General features: G+C 40.0%; 2 protein-coding genes across 4 annotated transcripts in view; one reads left to right on the top strand and one right to left on the bottom strand.

The window, feature by feature from the left end:
• LOC149819856 (pyruvate kinase isozyme G, chloroplastic-like) overlaps nucleotides 1-6,439 on the top strand; it is a 52,673-nt gene extending 46,234 nt beyond the window's left edge. For both annotated transcript variants that reach the window (XM_089983824.1, XM_089983825.1), the window contains exons 8-12: nucleotides 3,058-3,233; nucleotides 3,874-3,976; nucleotides 4,086-4,234; nucleotides 4,536-4,644; nucleotides 5,914-6,439. In XM_089983824.1, the coding sequence (XP_089839950.1) occupies nucleotides 3,058-3,233; nucleotides 3,874-3,976; nucleotides 4,086-4,234; nucleotides 4,536-4,644; nucleotides 5,914-6,027 (651 nt within the window). In that variant the 3' untranslated portion in view covers nucleotides 6,028-6,439. The remainder of the gene's footprint in view (nucleotides 1-3,057; nucleotides 3,234-3,873; nucleotides 3,977-4,085; nucleotides 4,235-4,535; nucleotides 4,645-5,913) is intronic.
• Nucleotides 6,440-19,194: 12,755 nt separating this feature from the next.
• LOC149819857 (uncharacterized) lies at nucleotides 19,195-26,465 on the bottom strand. 2 transcript variants are annotated; one of them, XM_089983796.1, is made up of 2 exons: nucleotides 26,358-26,465; nucleotides 19,195-21,789 (listed from the first exon to the last, which is right to left on the bottom strand). In XM_089983796.1, the coding sequence occupies exon 2, from the start codon at nucleotides 21,452-21,454 to the stop codon at nucleotides 19,526-19,528; it is 1,929 nt and encodes a 642-aa protein (XP_089839922.1). In that variant the 5' UTR covers nucleotides 21,455-21,789; nucleotides 26,358-26,465; the 3' UTR covers nucleotides 19,195-19,525. The 2 variants fall into 2 exon arrangements, with proteins under 2 accessions (XP_089839922.1, XP_089839923.1); XM_089983797.1 differs by lacking the exon at nucleotides 26,358-26,465 and adding an exon at nucleotides 26,239-26,253.
• Nucleotides 26,466-26,813: the final 348 nt, after the last annotated feature.

Raw genomic sequence — 26,813 nt, forward strand, 5'->3', positions numbered from 1 at the left:
GAAGCCATCAATGGTGAAAACATTAGATCTACTTGAATTATTTCTATATTCGAAAAGTAAATGATCATGGGGTTCATATGGAAAGAAGCATCGGAGTTCAAGAGCCAAGAAATTTTACCTGGAAGAGAATAAGAGGATATTGTGGCTCCTGTGACAGAAGAAGATTAACCTTTGAGAAGCGGTTTTAGGGCTCCCACTAATTGGGACAACAACATGGTTCCAACGGATTTGAAATCTCCATTGGTTTTATTCTTATCCTCATACGATGCATTTACGCTTGTTGTTCTTCGTTCATCCTTTCTTTTAAATTCGGAGCAATAAGGCTTAATGTGCCCGAGTTTTCCACAATTATGGCATATGATCTTCTTTCTTCCTTCATCATTCTGTTGTTGCCTCCCAAAGTTGGGTCTTGTGAAGCAAGAAGGCTTGCAAGTGTTAGTGTTGGCACCAAGTCTTTGTACTGACAAAACATTATCTTTGGATTTTTTGGACTCGGTCATGGTCTTCAACCTAGTCTCTTTCATACATACTTTGGTCAAAACTTCATGAAAATGTGGAGACTCATCTTTCTCACAATGAGTAATGGTGACCCTCACATGTTCGAATTCAGGTTTTAGGCCTTGCATAAATTGAAAAAATTGTTCTTCTAAGACTTATTGTTTTCTTAGACAAGCATCATTGGGTGTGTCCCAAATAGGCTTTAATTTAGCCATTTGGTCCCATAATCTTTTTAAGGATCCATAGTACTCACACACTTTTGTCACCTTGTATGCATTTATGGATCTTGTTATGTATTTTCCATTTGTGAGCGGCATCTCTTTGTGTATACGTTTGCGTGATAAAAGTCTAAGCCTTATGAAAATGCTGAGGCTCATTTTTCTCACAATAAGTAATGGTGATCCTCACATATTCGAATTCGGGTTTTAGGTCTTGCATGAATTGAAAAAATTGCTCTTCTAAGATTTGTTGCTTTCTTAGACGAGCATCATTCGGTGTGTCCTGAATAGGCTCTAATTTATTCATTTGGTCCCATAATCTTTTTAAGGATTCATAGTACTCACACACACTTTTGTCACCTTGTTTTCTTTTATAGCTCTTGTTACATATTTCTCATTTGTGACTGACATCTCTTTGGATTTACGTTTGCTTGATAGTCCAAGCCTCATCCGCTCTTTCAAATTCAAAGATGTTCTCACATGGCTCCTCACACATGCTTCCCATGAAGAGTGAGAGCACTTTAGCATGGCCTACTTCCCATGCTTTATAGCTATTTTTGTAATGCAAGAGAGCTTTGTTTCTCTCATTTCTTTTCTTTTGAGGGTCTCTTCTTTCGATGTTCCATCTTCTCCCACCACAACTTTGGTAAGAGTAGGTTGAGGTTCCGGAGTTGAACCATCAACCAAATGCCACAATTCTTTCTCTACTAATATTCTTTTTATAAAGGTGGCCCACATGTTGTAATTGGTCCCATCGAATTTGATGGAAACAACAAATACAACTTCCTTGTCGGCTATGGAGGAAAAGAGAATAGAAGAGTGAAAAGAAGAGGGAGAAGAGAAAGAGATGAAGATTGTTGATGGCATGCTTCCCGAAGCAACGAACTGACTCTCCTATGATCTTCACGGTCCACCACGTTATCTTCAAATTCAAAGAGCAATCAAGGAGCACCAAGACTCTGACACGATGTAATGAAATAGCATAAAATATAAATTGATGCCTCTTATGGGCTTACAAGAGCACACAAACACAATGACCACTTATGGGTTAATACAAAACTTATACACATAAGCCACATATGGGCTTGAATCACAGGTAAAAATAATGAATATTATTGAGAGATTGGGTGCTTGAGAAAGCAATACCCATCTAAGGGAAAGCACCCCAATATATACACAAAGGAGAGCCAATATAGCTGTTGAGATCTCCCAACAGCTATAGTTGGGCAATGACATTATTGCCCATTACAAAAACAAGAATTTTAAAACAGAAAAAAATAAAGGAAACAAAAAATATACAAAGACACTAGTGCCCCTAATGGGCACAGCCTATACAGTGAAAAGACTGAAGTACCCCTATTGGTTACAATGATATGAACATATGTATCATATATATATATATATATATATATGATACAACTTAACAGCTGCTCCTATGTTGATGTATGGATTTTATTCCATGCGAGATATAGGATGAATGTCAGCAAGTGCTTCTATTCATTAGGTGGAAAACCCAAATTGATGGACCTCCATGGTGATCATTGAATAATTTCGTTCAGTATTTAAACTCAGTATCGACATGAAGTCAATAGCTGAGAATCTCTAAAGACCATAGATTAAACCTTAGTTTCTTTCTCGAACATTGTATCTTCCCTTAGTTTCTTTCTCAAACATAGAATCTTTCTTTTTCCTTTTGTGATTTCTTTTGGTTTGTCAAGCAGTTGTTTCAATCTGAATTGCAAAAGTTTCAAGGCTATTATTTGTATGAACAGCTATCTAGGATCTGATTGTTACATATGCCTAGGAAATCCTGGGCAAGCCATGCAAGAGCTCCCATTACTGGACCTTTTGATGCAGTTCTTTTCACACATTCATCTTGTGGAAGTTTCCATTCTTCCTTTGCTTGGTATATCTGGTTAAGGTTTTTTAGAATTATGTCCAAACTGTGCTTCTTAAATTTGTCCATATGCTAGTGGATTTCAAGAATTTGCAATCTGTGATCAAATTTTCTGTTGTTTTACAAATATATTTTCTTGGATTCTGATTTCAATGTAATTAACATGCCAGGAAAGCAGATCGGGAATAAAAATATATCAAAGAAAACAAATGAACGCAGTGTTGCATTGAAATCTAGTAAAAGAATGTATACTTACCAGAGTTTCAGTAACTAAGACTGATTTAAAGATTTAGACTGTATTAATACTTGTGTTTTTTCTTAGAATTTATGTTGAAACAATAAAAAATGATGATACCTATCTTTTCAAAGTGTCTTCATAACTTCTATCCCTTTCACTGCAGCATTTTTCAATGAAATTGACTGTTTGAAGCTTCCCACTTGTAGGAAGAGATCATTAGGATATGTCGTAGCATGGGAAAAGCTGTCATAGTTGCAACAAATATGTTGGAAAGCATGATTGTTCATCCCACTCCAACCAGAGCAGAGGTCTCTGATATTGCCATTGCAGTTCGTGAGGGTTCTGATGCTGTCATGCTGTCAGGGGAAACCGCTCATGGAAAGTATGTTGCATAACTTTGTTACACTGAACAAAATTGTTGAATTCTAGAAATCTTAAGTTATGCTTTGATGGTCTTATGTTTTCTTTTATCCTTCTATAAATCAGTGCTCTTTTAAAAACTTGCGTGGAGACAATATCTTGATGTATTTTTGGCTTAACTTAGGAGAAAAGAGAACATCAATATATATTTCAGTTTTCTCTCACTTTCAAAGGGACGTTTGCATCTCATCTTTGAATACTTTTTGTGAGTTTCAAAGCTTCCAGCTCAGTATCTTATCTCTCAATCTCGCATTACTTTGTCCAACAAAATGTTAATACCTAGGCAAGTCGCCCAATTCTGTCAGTTAATGTAGCTTGCACTTAGGCAAGCATGCTACTTTTGTTATCTTGAAAAGGCTACTTAACTTGAGGAACTTGTGAGTTACAGAGATGGATCTAGCTGCTATTTACATGTTCTGTGTGATGCTGTCATTTATATTGACCTTACATTTGACCTATGTCACACTGATACTCCATTTGGCTCCCGTATCATATCCCCTTATATACTAGTCATATTGAAAACTTCATAAAAATGGTAGTATCCATGTATCCACAGCTGTATCCATGTGACATAGCATTTGACTGATTTGGACTACTTGCAGGTTCCCATTGAAGGCAGTAAAGGTAATGCACACAGTTGCTTTGAGAACTGAAGCAACCATTCTGGCAGGCGAAACACCTACTAATCTTGGTCGGGCTTTCAAGGTTAGCATGACATCCCTATAACAATTTTCTTTTTAGCAGCCACATGTTTCCCATCTTATTTTCATCCTTTTTCTGCTATACTGAACCTGGATCTTCCTGTACTTTGCAGAATCACACAAGTGAAATGTTTGCATTCCATGCAACTATGATGTCAAATACTCTTTGCACACCAATCGTGGTCTTCACAAGGACTGGATTTATGGCAATCCTACTGAGCCACTATCGTCCTTCTGGAACCATTTTTGCTTTCACTGATGAGTATGTCCTTGGTTTGCAGTGTTTAAAAGAAAATAACATATGAACTTTTAGCGAACTGTAATATCTGGAATATATCTTTTTCCAGATTATGCTGAAGAATTCATTTCAAGCACATGCATATATCTGATTTCTTAGTGTTGGGGCTGCCTGTCTTGGCTTTTTCAACTTAGGCCAAGACCCTTTGGAGGTGTCTGGTTTTGTCATGGTGCTAGTTTCTGCTCCATGTGATAGGACTAAAACATTTGATCTATTTCTCATTATACAATCAAGCGGTGGCTCATCATATTTACTGTTCTTGCAGGGAGAGAGTGAGGCAGAGATTAGCTCTGTATCAAGGTGTATGCCCAATATACATGAAATTCTTGGATGATGCTGAAGAGACCTTTGAAACTGCCTTGTCTTTCTTAAAGGTATGAAGACACATTTTTTAAGCTTCCCTTTATAAGTCTGACCAGTACATGAGCTGTTGTGGTTTGTAAAAATTGGATTCTAGTTCTGTCATCATATGTTTGCTACTGAAAATTACTAGAATGTTCCTGAATTACTTTCCCAGCATTGATTCTAGTTCTGGCAGCAACTAAGATTTTGTCTTGAAGTAAATGAAGGAATTGTTCTACAGTTGTGACTAAATCTTTCACATGTATAAAATTGGTTGACACAAAAAGGCAGGATTGCTACATTGTGGCACTCTTTGATCAACAGCTGAATGATTTATCTTTTAAAAGCCCTTGATGTGGACTTTGTTGATGACCTGGTTGCATTACTATTCAGGTTTCGTACAAACATGTGAATTAGTGAGACAGGAAAAGTATATGTGAGAATGTCTTTGATGGATCTCCCTGGCAACTGAATATTTTGTTATGATCAAAATTTTCCAATTTTTGACATTTCTATTTTTCCTCTAGATATGTTATTTTAATCTTCACAACTTTTTACTACTGTTTAATCTTTTTGAATCTGTTGTCATCAAACCCTTGAACTGCTAAAATAGCCATCTCTGTATGCCTTGAGCACCTCATGCCACTGAAATTTGTACACAATATTGTTTGTGGTTAATAAATCATGCCTGACTGATAAGTCAAGATCAGGTTGATGTGATGTATTAAAATCAATGGCCACATTCTCTTAACTGATGGTTCTTGGGTTCGAATTCCATCCTGGGTATTTTCTTAGCTTGCTTGTCTCCTTTGTCTGGTTCCGTCCTAGTGGCTCAGGATTTTGATGAGTTCAACTCCTTCCTGATTGAGCATGATCATATTACCCAAGTCCTCTGCTGTTTAACCTTGGTCTTCTACAGCTTTAAATGTAAAAGTACAACTGAATTTCTTCCAATCATTGATGAAAAATGAAAATCCCTTTTGTCTGGACCACAGTTCCTGTACTTTAGCACATCACTAATTTTGTGTGCTACAATGCTATATTTTCTTTTCTCTTCAAAAGGATTATGTGACTTTATGGGAAGATTCAGCATGCATTTCCGTAAAGTGTAGTATTGGTGAAAGAGGGTGCATGTTGAAATTTGAATTGTATTAGGACATGTCACAGGGATACTCCAGTTTACTAGTGTCCTATCCACGTATAGCACTTTTAATCGGTAGATAGACAAAAATCATGTATTTCTGTCTTTTAGACATGTTCATCTGATGGAGGTAATTGTCTCGACTGATTTTTCATTTCAGAACCATGGAATGGTAAAGGAAGGAGAAGAGGTTGCTCTACTTCAGAGTGGCCGGCAGCCAATCTGGCGGTCTCATACAACTCACAATATTCAGGTCAGGAAAGTGGAGGCATAAACAGGGGGGCAACTGATGTATCCGCATATATCAAAATTGGCTGACAAGTGATACATTGGACCTGTTCTATCCATGGTGATCTTCAGGAGCATACTGACAAAAACAAAGAGCCTGTTCTTAGATGGTTTCATTTTAGGCTTAATCAACGTGTTATCTTTGTGTTTTCAATTTCTCATATGAGATATCTAATAGTGATGCTATGGGGACTTCATTTAACAGCTATTGGTGGATCTTTATCACAGGACAGTTTCTTCAACAGACTGCAATTTTTTGTAGTCTAATTGGTCTCCTTTCTTCCCTATATTGCTTCCAGACTTTTTATTCTGAATCTCATTTTAGCTGAAATTTGTTTGTCCAACAGGTCATTTTTCTTTGGAGTTTTTTCCTTCAATGGAAACAATAAATTTATGTACGTTTATTTTATTTTTTTGGAGAGAGAGAGAGAGAGAGAGAGAGAGAGAGAGAGAGAGAGAGAGAGAGAGAGAGAGAGAGAGAGAGAGAGATGCATTGCCCTTATGAATTAGACATGGTATGCCTGTTGTGACAGCACGCACAACTTCTGTTCAACTTCTGAAAGATGCATCTGCAAACCAGAAATGTAGGACTGGCGGTGCGGTGGAGAAAAAATCTCTTTTCTAAGACATGGGCATGATTGTATCTGTGGGCAATTAAAAATCAATAAGGGTAAATATGTCCAGGCGATGGATATACTAAGATGGATAGATGGTCACAAAGATAAAATTCTAATAAATATATTAAAAGCTATGTAGGAGTATTTTCCCTAAATAAGTAGGTTGTATGATTTAAGATGGTTTGAATATGTTGCATGAAGATACGTTACTGTAGCAAAAGAAAAGATTGACCCAAGTAGAAGCAATTAATAAGTGAGTTGGTTGAAAACTTTAAGAAGGCTTTCTGAGCGACTGAAGTTGGAACTGTAGACATGAAGGAATGGAGGAACATAATTCATAAATTCTACCTTATGTGATTGTAATAAGGCTTGAGATGATAATTAAGAAGAATGTTTGTACTATTGTTACTAGGAAGCCAAATGGATACTGGAAGTGAAGCAGAATCGGGGAAGCTAAATGGATACAGGAAGTGATGCATGAAGTGGAATCGGGGAAGTGTGTTTAAAAATATATGAAGCGTGAAGCTGGATTTTGTAAGTGATTGTGGAAGCGAGTGAGAAGAGAAGTGGGAAAATACCTAATAGAAAAAAATGGAGAAGTGAAAGGGAAATGGGAAGCGTGCTTCCCCCAAATGAGAAGTGTGTTTCCCCATGCTTCCCTCTTTCGGGAGAAGTGCACTCCCTTCCGCTAACTATGGTTTGTGCCATATAACTACAAATAAAACTAATGTCTGCTGCCCACATGCCTTAGTGGGATTCTTCATGAATAAAACGTTGTAGCTTGCCCGGTTGAGTTGGATGCATACATCCAACCTCCATGAATTGTGTCGTACGGCTCTTTGTTTACAACTGAGGTAATTTCTTATGCATATCTGCTGCTCAGACTGAAACTTGATCCCAAGATGGATGGCTGTTTTTTTTTCAACATGAAAGATGAATGGCTGTTGCATTGCCTTCAATGAACTGTTTTTATCAATGTATTTTCACATCTTCCGCTTAAAAACAGCAAGCTCACTCTGGCATTGCTGCTTTTGTATAGAATATAGTTACTGAAAGCTTCTTAAAATATTGGTACTTCTCTTCAAAAGCATGAAATTACACTCCTATTTCACGCTTTTGAAGCTTCACGTGAAGCTCGTTTTCAAGAAACGGAAAGCATGCTTCTCTTACGGGGTGCTTGCTTTAGTCACAAGTGGGAAGAACAATCATAACTGAGAAAGTTCAAGCTGTGATTGTTTGGTCGCAAGGTCAATCATGTGACCAACTTTCATATGATTCAAAGCAAGAACAACCACAGCTGGAATACTTTCTCATGTTTCACTTGCCTTGAGTAAGTGTTTTGATTGTGATTTACAATCATAGGTTCCTGAGAAAATCCAAGAATCACAGGGAATTGCAAACATACCCTTAGCATGAAAACATCCTTTCTTGATATCGAAAATGCCTTTTTCTTAAAAGCAAATCTGATCCCGACCCAAATGCACTTTCAGATCTTATTTTAAGGATCCAAATTCCAGAAATATTGTATCAGCTTTGGATTAGATATCCAACTATACTGGATATGTTTGCATCCCTAGGATCATCTAATGGTAGAACTTGGAAGGTTCTTGGCATCATTTCAGGGAAAAATAAAGCAAAAACAATAAGAACGTGCAGCCTAGCTTGTCAATGGGTCAGGTTTGGTTTGGACCCAAACCCATAGCTGATTTGAGATGATGGTACCGGATCCAGACTCGGGTCCAATCAGACCCATCATAAGAGAAACTATACCCGGATCCTATAAGGTTACATGAACCATACCCAGTAAAATAATATTTTTTATCTTTTTTACATCGAAAAATTATAATCCATATATTAATCAGACCTTTTTGGTCTGACCCGGATTCTAATTGAACCTTCTTATTTATCAAGAATCCCTGACCCTATAGGGTTTGGTACTGGTCGGCTTCAAGTCAAACCCGACCCATTGACAACCCTAGGCCTGGCTCTCACACCAAAAAATCAGCTAAGCTCGATTAGCTAAAAGTTGGAATTTGGACCGAAAAGTTGCACCAAAAACTACGCAAGGATGTCAACCAACATCAACCTGCCAGAGATCCTATGGGGAGGATGGAGGGCACACAGTCCAAGGTGACCCACTTCCCCCAATGGGCACCTGCAGCATGACATGCCCATAAAGCAGCTGCACAGAGTGAATCTGGATTCGGTTCCTCTGTGGATGGAAGATCCAAATCAGGGGGCTGGGATGCCAGCAGCATTCTTATGCACATTGTATGATGCAAGTGAAAATGGTGCAATCAAACTTGAGCTGCATATGAGCCCAAGCTCGGACCCAGCTCATTCCATTCCTCTTAGCTCATAAAACAGACCAAGTGCACTATACCCGGTGTGCAACAAATATCAAAGATATTTTGAAAATATGACGGAAAAAAACTATTTTAGTCACCTTTTTTACATGGAAAAACATTGCAAAATTTTCAGAATATCATGAAATTCTTGTTCAGACAAAAAATTCACCATTTGATCGTGATATTTACGTTTATACTGGTCTAATATCATTAGAATATCAGCTCTCTTAATGTTTTCATATTATTAATTTTTTTTCTTTTTGGTAAGTTATTTATGTTTAACTTAATTTTTCCAATTAAAATGCAAGAATAACAAAAAAAATAAAATATCACGATAGTTTTATACTTGGTAAGTTACCGTCTAAAATGTTTGTCACCATTGCCTATACCCCTAGGGTTGTTTATTGGAGACATGAGAGAGAAAAAACTTTTTATACGAAAGTCGCTTTTCCATATGCGAGACAAATCATACTAAAGTCACTTTTGTGTGTTTGCTTCTTAGGGTAAACATGTGTTCTTTGCTGTTCATTTCACTTTGGAAAAGTGAGAAACTCACTACTGGAAGCTACTGAAACATTTCCTTTGTGACTTCTATCAGGGCTTATCTTCTTCTTTTATCTACGCATTTCAATGTGTGCAAGTGCTCTATTGTTCACAACATTGTTATTGTTCTCTTGCGACTTACATTGTAAAGTTGTGCTTAGAGTCTATTTTGCTTTTGTTGAGTATGATGTAAGCTGTCCGGTTCAGGTGAATCAATACCTCGAAAGGGCAACCCGTATGCTTGAACTGTAATAGCCCTCAAGCAAAATTGTGAATGAATTAAATGTGTTGAGCTTTTTTTTGTTCACCCTCGTTGTGATTGCTTCTTGTGCTTGCAATTCTTCTCCCTTTATTCTCTTTTGCTCTCTGATTACAAGCTTTCGCGACTGGCAAGCGAATTGACAAGTAGGCTTACGGCGGTAAGGAAGGACCGCCGCGCCGCACTGACCCATTGAAGGAAATAGACCTGTGACAAGTGGTACTAGAGCCCGTTCTCATGCTGGTGAAGGGACTCTGGAGTCGGTGTCGACAGACACGCCGACAGGCTGTGATTTGTGAGTAAGACATTGTGGTGCCTTATCAAAATCTGCGCAACACCAAAGACAAAGCAGTTGATGAAGCTGAGGAGATGGGTTCACCTCAGGGCCAAGAAGAGATGGCTGCAACTGTCAACAAACTGGTAGAAGATGTGACTTTGCACGAGGAAGCGATTTCACGTGCAATTGAATCATTTGGTGGACTGAATGATATGGTGGCGAGCCTGCAAGAACATGTGAACTTACAGACGAGGCAGATCACTTCGTTGATGACAACAGTGATTGACTTGCAGACTGAAGTAGGGGAGCTTTAGTTGAAAAACCACACATTGCAGCGGTCAGTGACCCTAAATGGCGAAATGATGAGAGGCTATCAAGGATTGATGTGCCAAGACCCACAAAGTTCAATGGTTCTCGAGACAGCATGGCCATTGAGAACTTTTTATTCCAAGTAGAAGACTACTTGGATATTAAAATGTGACGCTTGAAGATCTCCGGATTAAGGCTGCAGCAGCGTTATTGGATGGAGATGCTATCGCTTGGTGGAGGTGAAAGCGCAATGACATAGAGAGGGGTCAATGCATGATAGACACCTTTGACGACTTCAAAATAGAGTTGCGCAACTACTTTATGTTGAGGAATGCGCAGAGGCAAGCATACCAAATGGTTCATGAGTTTAAACATACTGGTTTGCTACACAACTATGTCAGAACGTTTCAAAAGCTTATGCTGGAGTTGCCTAACATGCCAGAAGAGGATAAGATCAACTAGTTCATTGTGGGACTTCAGCCATAGGCAAAGTCTGAAGTGGAAAGAAGCAACCCCTGTATTTTAGAAGATGCATATGTGGTGGTCGAGCGCTTAGTTGACACTCAGCGCAAGCCTTTCACCCTATCAACCAAAGTTGAGAAGAAGCCTGATCACGGAGGAAAGAAGGATGAACGGTGCAACAACAACAAGGGTACAGTTGTGACATGCTGGTTCTGTGGTGATAGGCATATCGTCAGATAGTGCCCCAAGCGCCTCGTAAAGGATGACGGGCAAACCAATGCAACGCAGAAAGAATGCAGTGATACTGAATACAATGACACTGAGATCATGCAACCACGGATGGGAGCTATATGGTCGATCAACGCAGCTAGAAGATGCACAGTTGAGAATAAGCAGGTTAGCAAAGAACTGATCTATCTCGAAGTCATTACGAATGAAAAGTCTACTTCAGCTATGGTAGACTCTGAGGCCACACACAACTTTGTCTCACGGAAAGAGGCAGAACGGTTGGGCTTGAAGCCTGGGCCAAAGCAGAGGATCATCAAAACGGTAAACTTTGAGGCCAAGCCCATCCTTGGTGAAGCAAGAGATGTGGCTATCCAAGTGAGGAGTTGGGTCGGCAAAGCCAGCTTCTCTGTGGTGCCCCTGGATGATTTTAAGATGATTCTGGGTATGGAGTTTCTGCGAAGCCAGAATGTTATGATGTTGCCAAAGTTTAACACATTGACGATTATGGAGTCAAATCTGTCTCACACAGTGCAATGCCTTACACAGAAAGGCAAGTCTTCAGTGTTATCGGCGATGCAACTGAAAAAGAGTGTCAAGCATGGGGAGCAACCATTTTTAGTTGCTGTGCGTACAGAAGAAAGGAAGGTAGAAGCAGCAGTGCCGCCGACCCTAGCCCCATTGTTGGAAGAGTTTCGGGGGGTGATGCATCCCGAATTGCCAAAGTGTCTTCCACCAAGACGTGAGGTCGACCATAAGATTGAGTTGACCCCAGGAGCGAAGCCTCCCGTAATGGTTTCATACCGTATGAGGCCAGCTGAGTTGAAGGAGTTGCACAGGTAGTTAGATGAGATATTGGATGCATGCATCATTCATCCATCAAAAGCCCCATTTGGTGCTCTGATTCTTTTTTAGATAAAACATGAAGGCTTCAAATGATTATGTGTGGATTACCATGCTTTGAACAAGGTCACGGTGAAAAACAAGTACCTATTTTCATTGATAGCGGACTTGTTCGATCAGCTAGGCAGTGCCCGTATCTTTTCTAAGTTAGATCTGCGATCGGGTTACTGGCAGGTGAGGATTGCTGAAGGTGATGAGCCGAAGGCAACTTGCATCACCTGATATGGTGCCTACAAATTCTTAGTAATGTCATTCGGGTTGACAAATGCTCCAGCCATGTTCACGACTTTAATGAACTGGATCTTCTACCCATACTTAGACAAGTTCGTGGTAGTCTACCTGGATGATATCAAGATCTACAACAGCAACATGAAGGAATATGTCAGGCACTTACGAACAGTGTTTCAGGTGCTGAAGGAGAATGACCTCTGTGTCAAACGAGAGAAGTGTCACTTTGGGCAGGAAGATATCAACTTTCTTGGCCACGTTATGGGGCATGGTGTGCTGCGTATGGATGAGCATAAGATAAGGGTCATCCAAGAATGGGTTCCGCCAAACAAAGTGTCAGAATTGCGGTCATTCCTTGGTTTGGCAAATTATTATCGGTGTTTCATCGAAGGTTATTCTCTCATTGTTGCGTCCATCACATTTGTTAAAGAAGAATCGGGTATGGCTCTGGACAGGAGCGTGCCAAGATGCCTTTGATGGCTTGAAGAAAGCCTTAGTGAGGGAGCCAGTGTTGCGACTGCCTGATCACTTAAAACCCTTTAAGGTCCACATATACGCCTCAGACTTTGCCATTGGCAGAGTTATTATGCAGGAGGGTCATCTGATTGCATATGAGAGTCAGAAGCTGAAGGATGCAGAGAGGCGTTGCACAGTGCATGAATGTGAGATGACTGCCATCGTGTATTGCCTCAGGACCTGGCAGCACTACCTTCTGGGTGTCGAGTTCGTCGTCAAGACGAACAATCGGGCCACAGGCTATTTTCAGACATGGAAGAAGTTGATGCCTAAACAAGCTCGGTGGCAGATGTTTTTGGTTGAGTTTGACTTTTTCTTGGAGTACAAGGTTAGAAAGACCAATGTTGTTGCGGATGCCCTGAGCCGCAAGACTGAACTGGCAGCTGCGCGCGCGAAGCCTTCTGAAGTGCATTTGGAGGGCATATTGTTGAGTTGCATACATGAAGGGACACAGTAGGATCCGACACTACAACACCTTGTTTCTCTGCCATAGACAGGGAAGACTCGACAATTTTGGCTACAGGATGGCCTCCTCGTGAAAAAAGGGGGATGCATCTTCGTGCCACGGTGGGGAAGCCTCCGCCGAGAACTGCTTAAGGAGTGCCATGATACACTATGGGATCACCATTTTGGTCAGAAGCGGACCTTAGCACTCTTTGAGTGTGGTTACTATTAGCCGCAGATGAGGAACGACGTTGAGGGGTATGTGCGGACATGCCTTATCTGCCAGCAAGATAAGGAGATAAACCAGAAGGTTGTCAGTCTCCTTGAGCCTCTACCAATTTTAGAACGTCCTTGAGATAGCATCTCCATGGACTTCATTGTTAGTCTGCCAAAGGTAGAGGGCCTTAGTTCTATTTTGGTTGTAGTTGATCGTTTCTCAAAGTATACCACCTTCATCTCAGCTTCTAAGGAGTGCCCTGCAGAGTTGTTCGTAAAGCATATGGTGAAACACTGGGCATATCAAAGAGCATTGTGAGTGATCGCGATGCTCGCTTTACGGGCAAATTTTGGCATGAAGTATTTCGGCTACTTGGCTCTGATTTGCTATTTTCAACAAGCTTTCATCCGCAGACAGATGGGCAGACAGAGTGCATCAACGGGATACTTAAGCAGTACCTTAGGCACTTTGTTAGTGTCAATTAGAAAAATTGGGTGAAGCTTTTTGACATGACACAATTTTGTTACAATCTGGAAAATAACAAGTCTTCAGGCAACAACCTGTTTAAGATAGCCACAAGGTAGCATCCACTGACCCCGCACACTCTTATCGCACAAGAAAAGGGAAGGCCATCATTCGCCTATCAGTTTGTTCACGACTGGTATAAGCATAATGAGTTGACAAAAACATTCTTACACACGGCAGTAAAGAGAATGAAGAAGTGGGCGGACAAGCATCGTCGGCCCGCTGAGTTTCAATTTGGGGACCAAGTGTTGGTGAAGTTATATCCTAAGCGCACAGACATCTTTCGCGGACGACACCGCAGACTGCTCAGAAAGTATGAAGGACTCTTCACCATCACAACGAAGGTGAACAAGCTGGCGTATAAGCTGGAGTTGTCCCCAGACTTTAAGGTGCACTCAGTGTTCCACGTGTGCAACCTCAAGCAGTTCCATTAAGACGATGAAGATCTAGAACACGACGTGCCATAACGCGCTCTCATCATGTAGAGGGCCCTGACAGCACAACGGGCCGAGAAGTGCCTCAGTAACATCCTTCGTCACAAGGTCAACTACTTGAACGAAGCGAAGAAATATCTAGTGCAGTGGGAGGAAACAACAGAACCAACGTGGGAACCTGCATTTCGAATAAACAGCCGCTACCCGGCTGAAGTTAGGGCTTATCATGAAACAAATGGCGCCGAGGACGGTGCATGATTTAAAGGGGGGAGCATGTTCCCTTGCGACTTACATTGTAAACTTGTGCTTAGAGTCTGTTTTGCTTTTGTTGAGTCTGATGTAAGCTACCCGAATCAGGTGAATTAATACCCCGAAGGGGCAGCTCGTATGCTTGAACTGTAATAGCCCTCAGGCAAAATTGTGAATAATTAAATGAGTTGAGCTTTCTTTTGTTCACCCTCGTTGTGATTGCTTCTTGTGATTGTAATTCTTCTCCCTCTATTCTCTCTTGCTCTCTTGCACTTTGATTACAAGCTTCCGTGACTGGCAAGCGAGCTGACAAATAGGCTTACGACGGTAAGGAAGGACCGTCACGCCACGCTGACCCATTGAAGAAAATAGGCTCGTAACAGTTATGGCTTATTTTTTTCAGATATAATTGAGAAAGCAAGTCCTAGAGATTCAACATTTTTCCACGAGTTTCAAATCATTTCCATGAAATGTGGAAAATTTAACCATTTGCATGTAAGTAGGACTGGTAAACAATGACTAATTCATAAAAGGCGGAAAGGAAAATACAATAAACAAATCGACACGATGTTTGGGCATAGTAAACTATAAATTGAGTTAACTTCAACGATACATTACAACCACATTCATTTACAAAATATATGAGTGTTGTATATTCTTTGCTTCTCATGCAAATATCCTTAGCTGAACATTCTTTGCTTTCAGAGTGTTGCACATTCTTTATTTTCAAAGATCCTCCAATGTTATCACTCCTGGCACAAAGTTCATATTCCAGTTAGCAAGAGCTCTAGAGATATATATATGTGATCGGCACATAGAATCGCTTTGCAGCAGGAAATGAGCACACTCTTGAGAATATGCTTCACAAACATCAGCTCAGGCACTATCTCCTTGAAGGAACTGATTCTATGTGCATATTTGTCATGAAGTATATTGAAGGTAGGCAGATATTTTTCCAACTACGAATTACGGTTTGTGAACAATGGAGAGTCCGACAATAGGAATAGATCAAATAGATGAACATTAACATCACCCCCTGTCTATCATGCAGAATGTTTGTGCTTGCTCTGGTATGGTGGCAACGATTGAAGATGATTATGGTCGTTATATTCTGCGTAAGCTTCCATATACTTCACGACAAATACGTCTTAGTCGTATGTGTCATGAATACATCGATGTATACACAAAAATATAACAACCATAATGATGATCAAAGATTATACAGATCTTTGCTCACGACGTGAAACAACTACGTTATCAACATCAAAACCCATCTATCAAGCACATGTAGAAGGAACACAGAAGAACAAAGAAGAAAGAAAAATACAAGGGAGAAGAAGAAGAAGGCAGAGGAGAAAAAAGAAGAAGAAGAAGCTGCGCTGCCGCAGAAAAGAGGAAGAGAGGTTAAATAGATTAGGGTTTTAGACATGGACAATGGGTCGGGTAGGGTTTTACATAGAATAGGGTTTTACACAAATCTATATTAGGGTTTTACATAGAATAGGGTTTTACATAGGTGTACACAAATCGATACGACGTTTAGACTTAGTAAAGTACAAATCGATTTACAACTTGATAACTATTAAAAAGTTGTAAATCACTATCATTGTTATATAGAAGAAGTGTTTTATCACGATTTGTACAAAAACAAACATTAAGTTAAAGTTGCAAATTGTTATCATTGTTTTATAGAAAAAGTGTTCTATCAAGATCTGTACAGCAACAGACCTAAATTGTTAACGATTTGTCTTATAGCGATTTTTGTTTACCAACTTTGTGTATGTGAATGATATACTATCGCGATTTTCTTTTACGAGCATTTTCTACGTGAACGATATGTCGTATCACGATTTACCTAATGACTAATTCATAAAAGGCGGAAAAGAAATAACTTTAAATAAATCAACACAATGTTTAGACTTACTAAAGAACAAATCGACACGATGTTTAGGATTTATGGTTTAGGGTTTTGGGGTTCGGAGTTATGGTCTAGGTTTTACGGTTTAGGGTTTGAGGTTAAGGGTTTAGTAATTTATTAAGGGTTTAGGGTTTAAGGTTAATGGTTTAGTAATTTATTATGGGTTTAGGGTTTAGCGTTAGGGTTTAGTAAGATATTAAGAATTTAGAGTTTAGGGGTTATGGTTTAGGGTTTAGGGTTTCAGGAAAAGAGTTTAGGGTTTATGGGTTATGGTTTAGGGTTAGTATTTAGGGTTTAGGGTTTAGGGTTTAGGGTTTAGGGTTGAGGGTTTAGGATTTAAGGTTTAGGGTTTAGGGTTTAGGGAAAAGGGTTTAGGGTTTCAGATTTAGGGGTTATGGTTTAGGGTTAGTGTTTAGTGTTTAGGGTTAGGGTTTAGGGTTTATGATTTAGGGTTTCAGGTTTAGGGGTTATGGTTTAGGGTTAGTGTTTAGGGTTTAGGGTTTAGGGTTAGATACTTGTAGTATGTAATTGAAACCTGTGCGTGAGGAATAACAATTGTAGGGACATGAGGTGGTCATTTGCGTGTTCAAATCGTTGCTCCTTTAGCGATTTCTATGGAAACTGCTTTAAAGCGTCGTACCTGTAATTAAATAGTTGTCACGTGAATCACTATCATCAACAATTATAAATAGCTATTGCATCAAATGTATAAATCACTTCTAATTTAAACGTACAAATCGCTGATTCAAACTTACAAATCGATGTATAAATCACACCCTTCATAAGTACATATCGTTGTAACATTTGGGCTTCAACAGTAAACCTCGTTGTACGATTTAGCAAACTTGAGTACAAATCTTGGTAACTTTATATATCATAAATCACTACTGTGTTAAATGTATAAATCGTTGCTGCTTTAAACGTATAAATCATAACTCATAACTCATAAATCGTGTCAATTTGGCTTTGTTACCAAAATATGTGTCATTCAATATCTGATGGATCGGGCTTCACGATTTGTATTTATGATTTATGAAGTTACCATGATTGATGTTGTCTAGGGTTTGTGAGGCATAACAGTACTTACATTTATCGTATCGATTTGTAATATGAATAAGCGATTATGCTGAATTATCGTATCGATTTGTAATATATTATGTGATATGTACATCGATGTGTGCGTTCAAATCGTTGTTCAGATAGCGATTTCTATTAAACTCGCTGCACATTATTTGAAGTATGAATCATTGTAAATAAATATTATGTATTTGCTAGTGTCAATTATTACGATATTTGTCATATGAATCGCGTCAAAACATTGAATACTATAAATTGTTACTTTTATTGGAATGGTAAATAATAACTCGAAGATCATTACAAATAATTGAATTACCTTTCCTTTGGCAAGGTCAACTCATTCTCTGTAAAGATCTTCAATTATTTCTCTTCGATGAGTATGTACAACCACCAATTGAAACAATATTGAACATAACAAACATTTGAGAAACTATATCGATTTGAATGATGCAGTAGGCTGCCATTACGAATGAGCTCGTTTGCTTGCAAAGGATATGTGGGATCTGACTCCTAATACAGAGTTGTTGTCAGAACTTGTGCAGAAGAACATGGAGCTACCAGCTGCAGAGTATACTTTTGAATATGCTCTTGTTGATTTAATATCTGATAGATCCTCAGCTGCACGACAAAGGATGGTCCGACAACAAACAACGATAAAATGTGGTTTGATAGCAGACAATGGTAAAAGGTGCTCCAACAACATATGATGGCAAAGAGTGCTCCCACGACAGCAGGCGACGCAAAAGGTGCTCCTCCGAAGGTGTAAGGGTGATCCGAAATGAAGAGGGTGACATATTTCGAGGTTGAGACTCTTCAAGCAGAGGTGTTGTTTAGGGCGAAAGCAAAAAGTTATCCTCCATTTTCTGGCTGGAGGAGATTTTGGTACATTACTCGAAACGTTGTTTTATGGCACTAATGGCGGGAAAGAATACTTTAGTCTTTGCAAATGCACCGGACTTCGATGCTAAGTGATGCAGACACACACGGGGAAATGAGCCCCACGTATTTACATACATGACGCTCATTCAGACTCGAGAACACGCACCTGCATGCATGTTCGGGGGGAAACATATAACCTGCTTTGCTAAAAGGAAGGAATCAAGAAAAAGAACAGCAACAAAGATGAGGTCAGTATCATATTTTTTTTTTGCCGATTATCTTTCTCAACATTCAAAGTTTGGGCATTCAGATTGCATGCCGACTCATTCTAACAGCGCTCATAGATCCAAGGTTGCTATAAAAGCGGGGAAAAAGTGAATTCCCTCAGAAAGTAGTGGCAGACATGTCCCTCCAAATCTACTGTCACATATATAACAGTCCACCTCCACCCAACGTGGTCCAGGTCAGACCATGTTGCCAACCCCATCACATGCTCCTGACTCTGCAACAACGTAGTGGACAGCACAATTTGCCAAATATACTTTGATGCCACTGTTTTGCATAAGGAAGAGCCAGGCAGTTCCACATGATTCACAATCATGTGGAAGCGCACAGAGTCCAGTGGACACAGCCGGGTCCCACCAATCAGAACTTGGATCTAGGAATGAGTGAAAAGGAAGAAAAAAACAGATACTAATGCAGTCACTACACAAGCCATCCATGTGTTCACAAAAGACCTGCACATATTTATAATATATGCACAAATTTACATAAATCTATAACACAAGTCTAACCTGAAACAGTAAAACCACCTTATTATCTTCACAGGGGCTCCAAGACGAACTTTTCTTCGTCAATCAATGAATAAGAACTAATTAGATCTCAAATTAAAAAGCCAAAGTTTTTTTTTATTTGCATTTTTTATTTTTTGGGAATGAGAGAAAAAGCAGTACCCTGACACTAGACATGACCACTCCTACCAACAGCAGACCCCAAATTCAACAGGACTAAACGGAGAACGAGAGAGGGTGATATGACAGTACAGGAATCTGCTTCACACCCAGCGAGGCATAACATGAGACGAAGATGGGCCGGGCTTAGAGGCGTCGTTTCCCTGATTCAAGTTGCCGCTCGCGAGCATCGCCATCAGGCTTCCCCCGTGCACCCTTCCTTCAGGCAGCGAAACGGCAGTGACCGCCGAGCAAGATTCCGCAGGGAATTGGAGAGACACCACGGGATACACAGCAGCATGCCCAATAACAGGTTTCGCAGAAGCATCCTGGTGCGACCAGACTCCTGCAAAGTTGCCTTCCCCACCATACCCACTTGTTGCGAGGTCGATGTGCATTCCTTCTGGCTTCTCTTTGGGGTGAGCAGCAGGGGCCACAGTTGCTTGACTGAGCGTGCCACCACCGTGCACACGCTTGTCCAGGACCATCGCACCATGCGCCTGGCACAAGCCGGTCTTCCCCCGCGCAAACCTGTCGCAGGGGCCCTGACCAGGGTGCTGCCCCCACGTGCACCGCTTGCCCCCGCCGTGCGCCTTGCAGAAATCTGTGCTTCCCTGCGCGCTCTTTCCGCAGCCCTTCGACTTGCACCTCTTTCCACCTCCATGCCTGACGCAGAAGCTGGTTCTCCCCCTAGCGCTCTTGGTGCACTCCGGCGCCGCGCACCTCTTCCCACCACCATGCGCGACGCAGAATTTCGTCCCGCCGTGCACGCTCTTCGTGCAGACGCCGCCGCCCTGAAAGGAGCACCGCTTGCCGCCCCCATGACCCTTGCACAGGGGAGTGCTCCCTTCTGCACCCTTTGTGCACCCGGCGAAGGTGCACCTTTTGCCACCCCCGTGCGCCTTGCAGAACATGGTGCTGCCTTGTGCACCCTTGGTGCATTGCGGGAACCGGCATCGCCTGCCCCCTCCGTGAGAAATGCACAGCCCGGATAGACCTTCGGCGCTCTTGGTGCAGTTCTCCGTCTGGCATCTCTTACCCCCGCCATGCCTGATGCACAGCCCTGACTTCCCTCTGGCTGCTCTGTTGCAACCTCCTGCGAAGCCGCATCTCCTCCCGCCTCCATGCGCAATGCAGAAGTCTGTGCGACCTTCGGCACTCTTGGTGCAACCGAGGAATTCGCATCTCCGGCCACCGCCGTGGGCTTTGCAATAGACGGTCCGTCCCTCGGCGCCCTTGTGGCAGCCAGCTCTCTGGCACCTTCTGCCGCCCCCATGGGCGATGCACAATCCGGAAGAACCCCTTGCTCCCTTCCCACATCCTGCAAACAGACAAGTTTTTGTGGTACTGCTACGTGGTTGAGTAAGACCGGAAGTACAGGCAGCTGAGCCTTTCGGCGCCGGAGTTACAGCTGACAATGCTGGAGCATCCTGGTTGAGATCAAAGCTTCGTTCCACGGCAGGGAGCAGACAGCTACCTGAGTTCCAGCGAGAAGAAGTCGAACCGTCATCAACCAAAACTGTTTCATTGATGTTCTGGTTGTGAACTGAGGTTGGAGTGATGCTGGTGATATCAGATTCAGCAGGTCCAGTGGAAAGACTCAACTGGAGGAGGAAAGTCGAATCCATATCCATCATTTTATGAGTCTTCCGTGAAGGTCCCTTTGGGCTGGCATTCTTGTCGTTGCCAAGGTGAAGATGAAAGTTCAAGCCCAGATCCATGGAGGACTCATCATCTGTAGTTTCCTTGGCTGAAGTGTGTGTGCAAGTCTCTGAACTTTCCTTTGTATCCGAAGAACTGGATGATCGGCCTAACCCAAGGGCTAGTAAAGACTCATCAGTAATGTCATCCCACTTCCTCTTAATACCCTTTGCAGATGGAAACTGAGGTACAGGAGAACCAGCAGAATCCAGCCGTAAGACAGTATCTGTGCAATGCTCTGATAGGAATTGGGTGCCCTTGCTCAGACTTTCAAAAGTATTTACAGACATGGGGTGCGCGGAAAACCCAAGGTGCTTAAACCTGGGATCCATCAAAGACTCCTTAACTTGATGAAGCTGCTACTCCGATCTAACCTTTTATTAACTCCAAATGTGATGCCGTCTGCCTGACTTCCGAAAAAAAAGAACAAAAAAAAAGAACCAAAAACAATGTTGGGTATGTTAGAGCATCTTCGACTCGATGTAGTGCGAACAACCTCCGCTAACAAATCCAGATGTGTCCTTGCGATCCATCTCCTTAAAATAGAACACGAGAAGTCTGAAGTGATCTACTTGTCTGGTAGCCCTGGATTAGTTAGACCTTCATTGAGGAGTGCAAACAGACATAGTTCACAAATGCTTGTGAAAATGCGCTTCTGAGGTGCCAACTGCAAGATGAATTGAAACATGTAGCCACAAACAGGTGAAGACAAATACGAGACAGTGATGAAAGCAAACTAAAACTGAAGAACATATGGCACAAAGAAGTATGACGGCAGACAAAGCTAAGTTGAAAAACACTTTCAATGATTCATGTTTCTCAAAGTTAAGAAGATATCATGAAGAGAAAAATAAAAATAACAGGAAGAGGAAAAACAATTGCCATGCCAGATTTTAAATGACAAGGACTCGTGCAGAGTATCAAAGTGCCACGACCTAATGAAGCTTTAATTTTTTTTCAAACTTATAAAAAAAAAAGGTATTGACTACTGAACATTCTCTTATAAACAAACAGGTTATAATCTTCAAACATTTCAGCTTAAGAACAGGATGTACAAACCTAAAGATGATGAAAGAAGAAAAAAAAGTCTTACAGACAGAACAGCCGAATAAACCAAATTGACCAAACAGTCGGTAAAATAGTTAAATATTGACAACAAGGTAGCAGTAAGTTACAATTTTACACAAACCAATGGAACCCGTAACTGCTCATCCCTCAACGGTCATTCATGAGTAAGAATGGCAATTTCAGGCACTTCAAAGGGAGAACATACAAACAAAAATGAATATGCTACCATTATTTGCATGAGATACTGGTACTAATAAACAAGGTAGCAAACAGGTTTCCCAGCGTAGAGCAGTAGATCTTCATTGACACAGAAAACAGCATAAACACAATTTGTATGTGGCAAATCTATTATTCTCCAGACTTAGGAAAAGAATAGCGAAACAATAAATATGAAACCAAGGAGGAGGGAATATCAATAAACACTAAAGTATTTATGTAATATAAAGTTTTACAATGCGGGTTCATCATCAGACTTTCATAGGACATGTCCTTAGTACTGAGTTCACACAATCCATAGCTAGCCCAATTTAATAGTCATGGGGCAGTAAGTATGCAATAATCAGACATCAACATGTCTCTCTATCAAGATTTCAACCCTGATATGAGAAAAACAAGGATTAGCTGGCTGAGTACCAAGTTGGCACTTTAAGGATCTACATTATAAGAGCATTCACTTTATGTTGTTAACATGGGCAGAAACTGTATCTTGCCATGGAAGATTAACAATATGGAAACAACAGCGTTGTCCAGTGTACTTCGGGAGACGACTTCTCAAACATTAACAAGCAAATTCTAGATAGTGTTTGCACAACATCATGAAATCCAACCTGTAAGAAAAAACCTGACACGGTATGAGGCGAATTTGAAACTATATATGCTAGCAAAACAGACGAGACAGATCCCTTCAGCAGCGGAAAGAAGTCTATTATAATAAACCCAAAGAGGTTCAGACAATTACAGTAGAATTATTGTCAATTTGATGGTCTCAACATGCAGACACTAAATAACTCTCACAAGCACAGACCGGCAAACTTTTCTTGTCAAAAATCAAGAACTGACAGATGATGATAATACATTGGAAGATTCAGTGGCAAGTTCAGGTTAGGTTGGCAACCAAGTGAGCTAAGTCTCTGTTTGGATTAAGTGGATCCCCAATTCCTCTGAAAAAGAGTTCATGGAACTCGGTGGGGATTCCCCTGTCTCAGTAGAAAAAGAAATAGGCATCTAGAAGGGTGCTGACTTATTCTCTACCGATACAGTTGTAAATGAGTCCAATGGGTACAGAATTTATTTATAGTAAATCAAAACAAGTTTTTTTCCATTGGAAATCCAAACAAGTTGTAACAGCAACTCATAGAGCACATCTATATCCTGAAGCTGAATAATATGTATTGTTCATCTTTAAAAGACATATATGTGGCTGACGCATTCGCAAAGAAGGTAAAAAAACCCACAGGAAAAGCAGAACACACAAAGCAAACAAAAGGAAGCCTGTTCGTACATCCATATAGGCACTTAACAAACTTCAAGTTTCAAATACAAATGAAATATTGAGTTGATGATGACTTTCTTTTTTCTCCATCGACGTAAGAACAATATTTAAACATCGTGAAAACAGCCACAAACGGAGGATCCCTTCAAAAGAAGTTCAGATAAAAAAAAACTTAAAACCATCTGAAAGAATACAAATGTGACAAATGATGGACCGAAATATAAAACTACCACATGACATGTAAAATATAAAAAAAAATCTTATCGTGGGGTCGATGCTTGTTTCAGAAAAAGGGCAGATAGCGAGGCAGGTAACCCCTTAAACATGAAACTTTAGAAGAATACATTAATGGGCTACCATGTTCAAACGATTATGAAATTTCTGGTACTAAAAAAGACGAATGTTTTCCAAAAGAGAAAAACTTGGCTGGAAAGAAAACTAAAGGATCCGAATGGGGAATTATGGAGAAAGACCATGAAAAAAGCAGAACTGGCATAGGAGGTGAAAAGGGGAAGATGGGCAAATCCAAAAAGGAAAAAGATAAAAACCAAATCAGATTTGGAAGGAAAGGAAAAAGAAAAGAACTGAATGCTTTCTACGTCTTTTTTTCTTTCAAGAACTGCATCCACTGGGAGAAGAGATAAAAGACGAAAATTGATAAAGTTCTACGGAACAATAAAACTTAAAGCCGACAAATTTGGAGTTTTTCAATGTTCAAAGCTCGATCAGTGTTCACAACAGTACAAAATGAATAGAAAAACATGTACAACCCTAGCTCACAATTGATTAATCCCAAGAGATTCAAAGTTAAACTAACCTCAGAAACATCAATTTCTGAAGGAAAGCAAGTACTTTGAGAAAGTATAACTTTGGAAAAGGAAAAAGGAAAAAATTGAAGTAAAAAGTTATACATGGACTCTTTCTGAAGATATCTTTTTGGAACACAGAACAGATCCAAAGCTACTGAGAGGACGTTATCAAGTTCCTGAACCTTCGTCGGAAAGAAAAAAATAAATCAAATTCAAATGATTTTAAAAACAACCAAATAGGAGCAGCCACTCGAGAAAAGAAGCCAGATTAAGAAAAAGATAAAAAAAGGGAACAGATTTCATAATGGAAAAGGTCTACTGTTTGCTTTTCCAATATAGATGTTCACAAGAAAGAAATTGAAAGATAGAATGAGCAAAAATCAAAATTTTTATCCTCCTCAAATGAAAAAAAAAATCAGAAAGGAATAAGGGCATATCTTTAGTCAAGAACTTAGCAGAAACGAATAAAAGTTAGAGGAATCAAAGCTAAGACGATAACAACATATTTCCAGAGAAATAGAAGAATATAAAGAAATTAGTAAACAAATATAACAGATAATAAGAGAGAGAGAGAGAGAGAGAGAGAGAGAGAGAGAGAGAGAGAGAGAGAGAGAGAGAGAGAGAGAGAGAGAGAGAGAGAGAGAGAGAGGGAATCTGAAGCATATGAGTTGATAACAATCGTTTCCCGAGCCAAAAGAGGAATCTCAGCAAGGAAAAAACAGAACAAAAGAAAAGCTGTATAAACTTTGACGCGCTTGAATTTATGAATGGCCAAAAGTTGCATTTATCAAAGCAGAACGGAAGAGAAATCACACAAGATGAAAATTGTGCGAAAAAATAACCTTTTTGATACAAAACATTACCAAAACTAATCTCAACAGATTTAAAGCAATAAAAAAAGAGAGAAAAAAAAGAAAAGAGCTAGAGATCGATGACATCACAATGAATATATGAAACGCAAATAAGATATTTTACTGAAACCAGAATATACAAAAAACAAAGCTAAACAAGACAGAGAAAAATGAAAAGTATGAGATTTATAGTAAAATAAGCTAAAATAAATGCAAAAGGAGATCAAATTCAAACAGAATACAAGAAAACTGAAGTAAGCTAAATCTACAGTCACGACATGCAAAGATTGCGTTGATCAAAATGAGAGCAACCTCAAAAATCATTGATTTCTTCACACAAAAGGATGAAACAAATTAAAGAAGATCTCACAACGCAGGAAAACAGAACAAATTCAAACACGCAATGTTTTCTGGTTTTCCACCAACTCGAAACCAAAACTACCTAAAAAATCAAAAAATTTCAAGAGCGAAAGCATATTTCAGTAAAGCAGACGGATTCTAGAAAAGAAACTAATGCGAAACTCGTGACAGATTTTTAACCAAGAGATATACTAAAGAAATCAACAAAAAATAGAAAATTTTTTCGAGGAACGAAAGAAGGAAAAAATAAAAAACGTTTAATGAAAGAAAAAGAAGCAATACCTCAACAGAATGCCTTCAAAGAAAACACACGCTTGAAAAAACGATGAGTTCGATTCCAACCAATTAGAGGTCAAAACAAGCCAGAAATCACGATTTCCCGCAGAAAATTGCGAGAAAAACGAGAAGAAAGAAGATAAATCAAAGACGAAAAGAGAGAAAACGCCTTTTAGCCCCTTCAACAAAGGCATGCCGAGAAGAATCCAAAAAACTCAACAGCTTTTGATTCAAAGAAATAAAAAACACAGAGTTTACACCTTTCTCCTCGTCGAAGAAGAGCGTTTCTTGCAATACACAGAAGAGGCGAAACGCGTATCAGATTACAAAGCGAGCAAGGAAAAACCAGAAAGAGACGGAGAAAGAGAAAAGAACGCACTTCAGAGCTCCAATCTTCTGACAGCGATAACGAAGCCCGCAATCAGACGACGATCGAGAGAGAGAGGAGGCGAGTAAGAAGAGAGCGTGCTTGAGGGAGAAGAGAAAGAGAAAGGAAGAGGAATTTTTTTAATAATAAACAGAAAAAGAAAAAGGAAATTAAAACATAAAATTCTGTGAAGATTGAATTACCAATTTGTACTTTATATATTTCATAAGGACGAACGTATCGTACGTAGACACAAAATATGATGGCCATAATACCCCTCGGAGTTTTTTTCTTTGGGAAGGTGAATCTGAGTGAATTGGATCGGACCATCTAGAAAATACCGGTTTCTGTTTAAGGCGGAGTGGATTTGGACCTACCAGATCGTTTGTGTCTGGACTTATCTTATAAATATTGCCAATATTTTGAAAAAGTAACATTTTCGTTTTATGATAAAGAAAAACTCTCACC

Source organism: Nuphar pumila, chromosome 12 (genome assembly GCF_984573655.1).
Source record: "Nuphar pumila chromosome 12, dmNupPumi1.hap1.1, whole genome shotgun sequence".
Taxonomy (NCBI): domain Eukaryota; kingdom Viridiplantae; phylum Streptophyta; class Magnoliopsida; order Nymphaeales; family Nymphaeaceae; genus Nuphar; species Nuphar pumila.

Bases quoted from the DNA above. Each gene is read 5' to 3' on its own strand.
- LOC149819857 (XM_089983796.1), bottom strand. From the start codon at position 21,454: ATGGATCCCAGGTTTAAGCACCTTGGGTTTTCCGCGCACCCCATGTCT.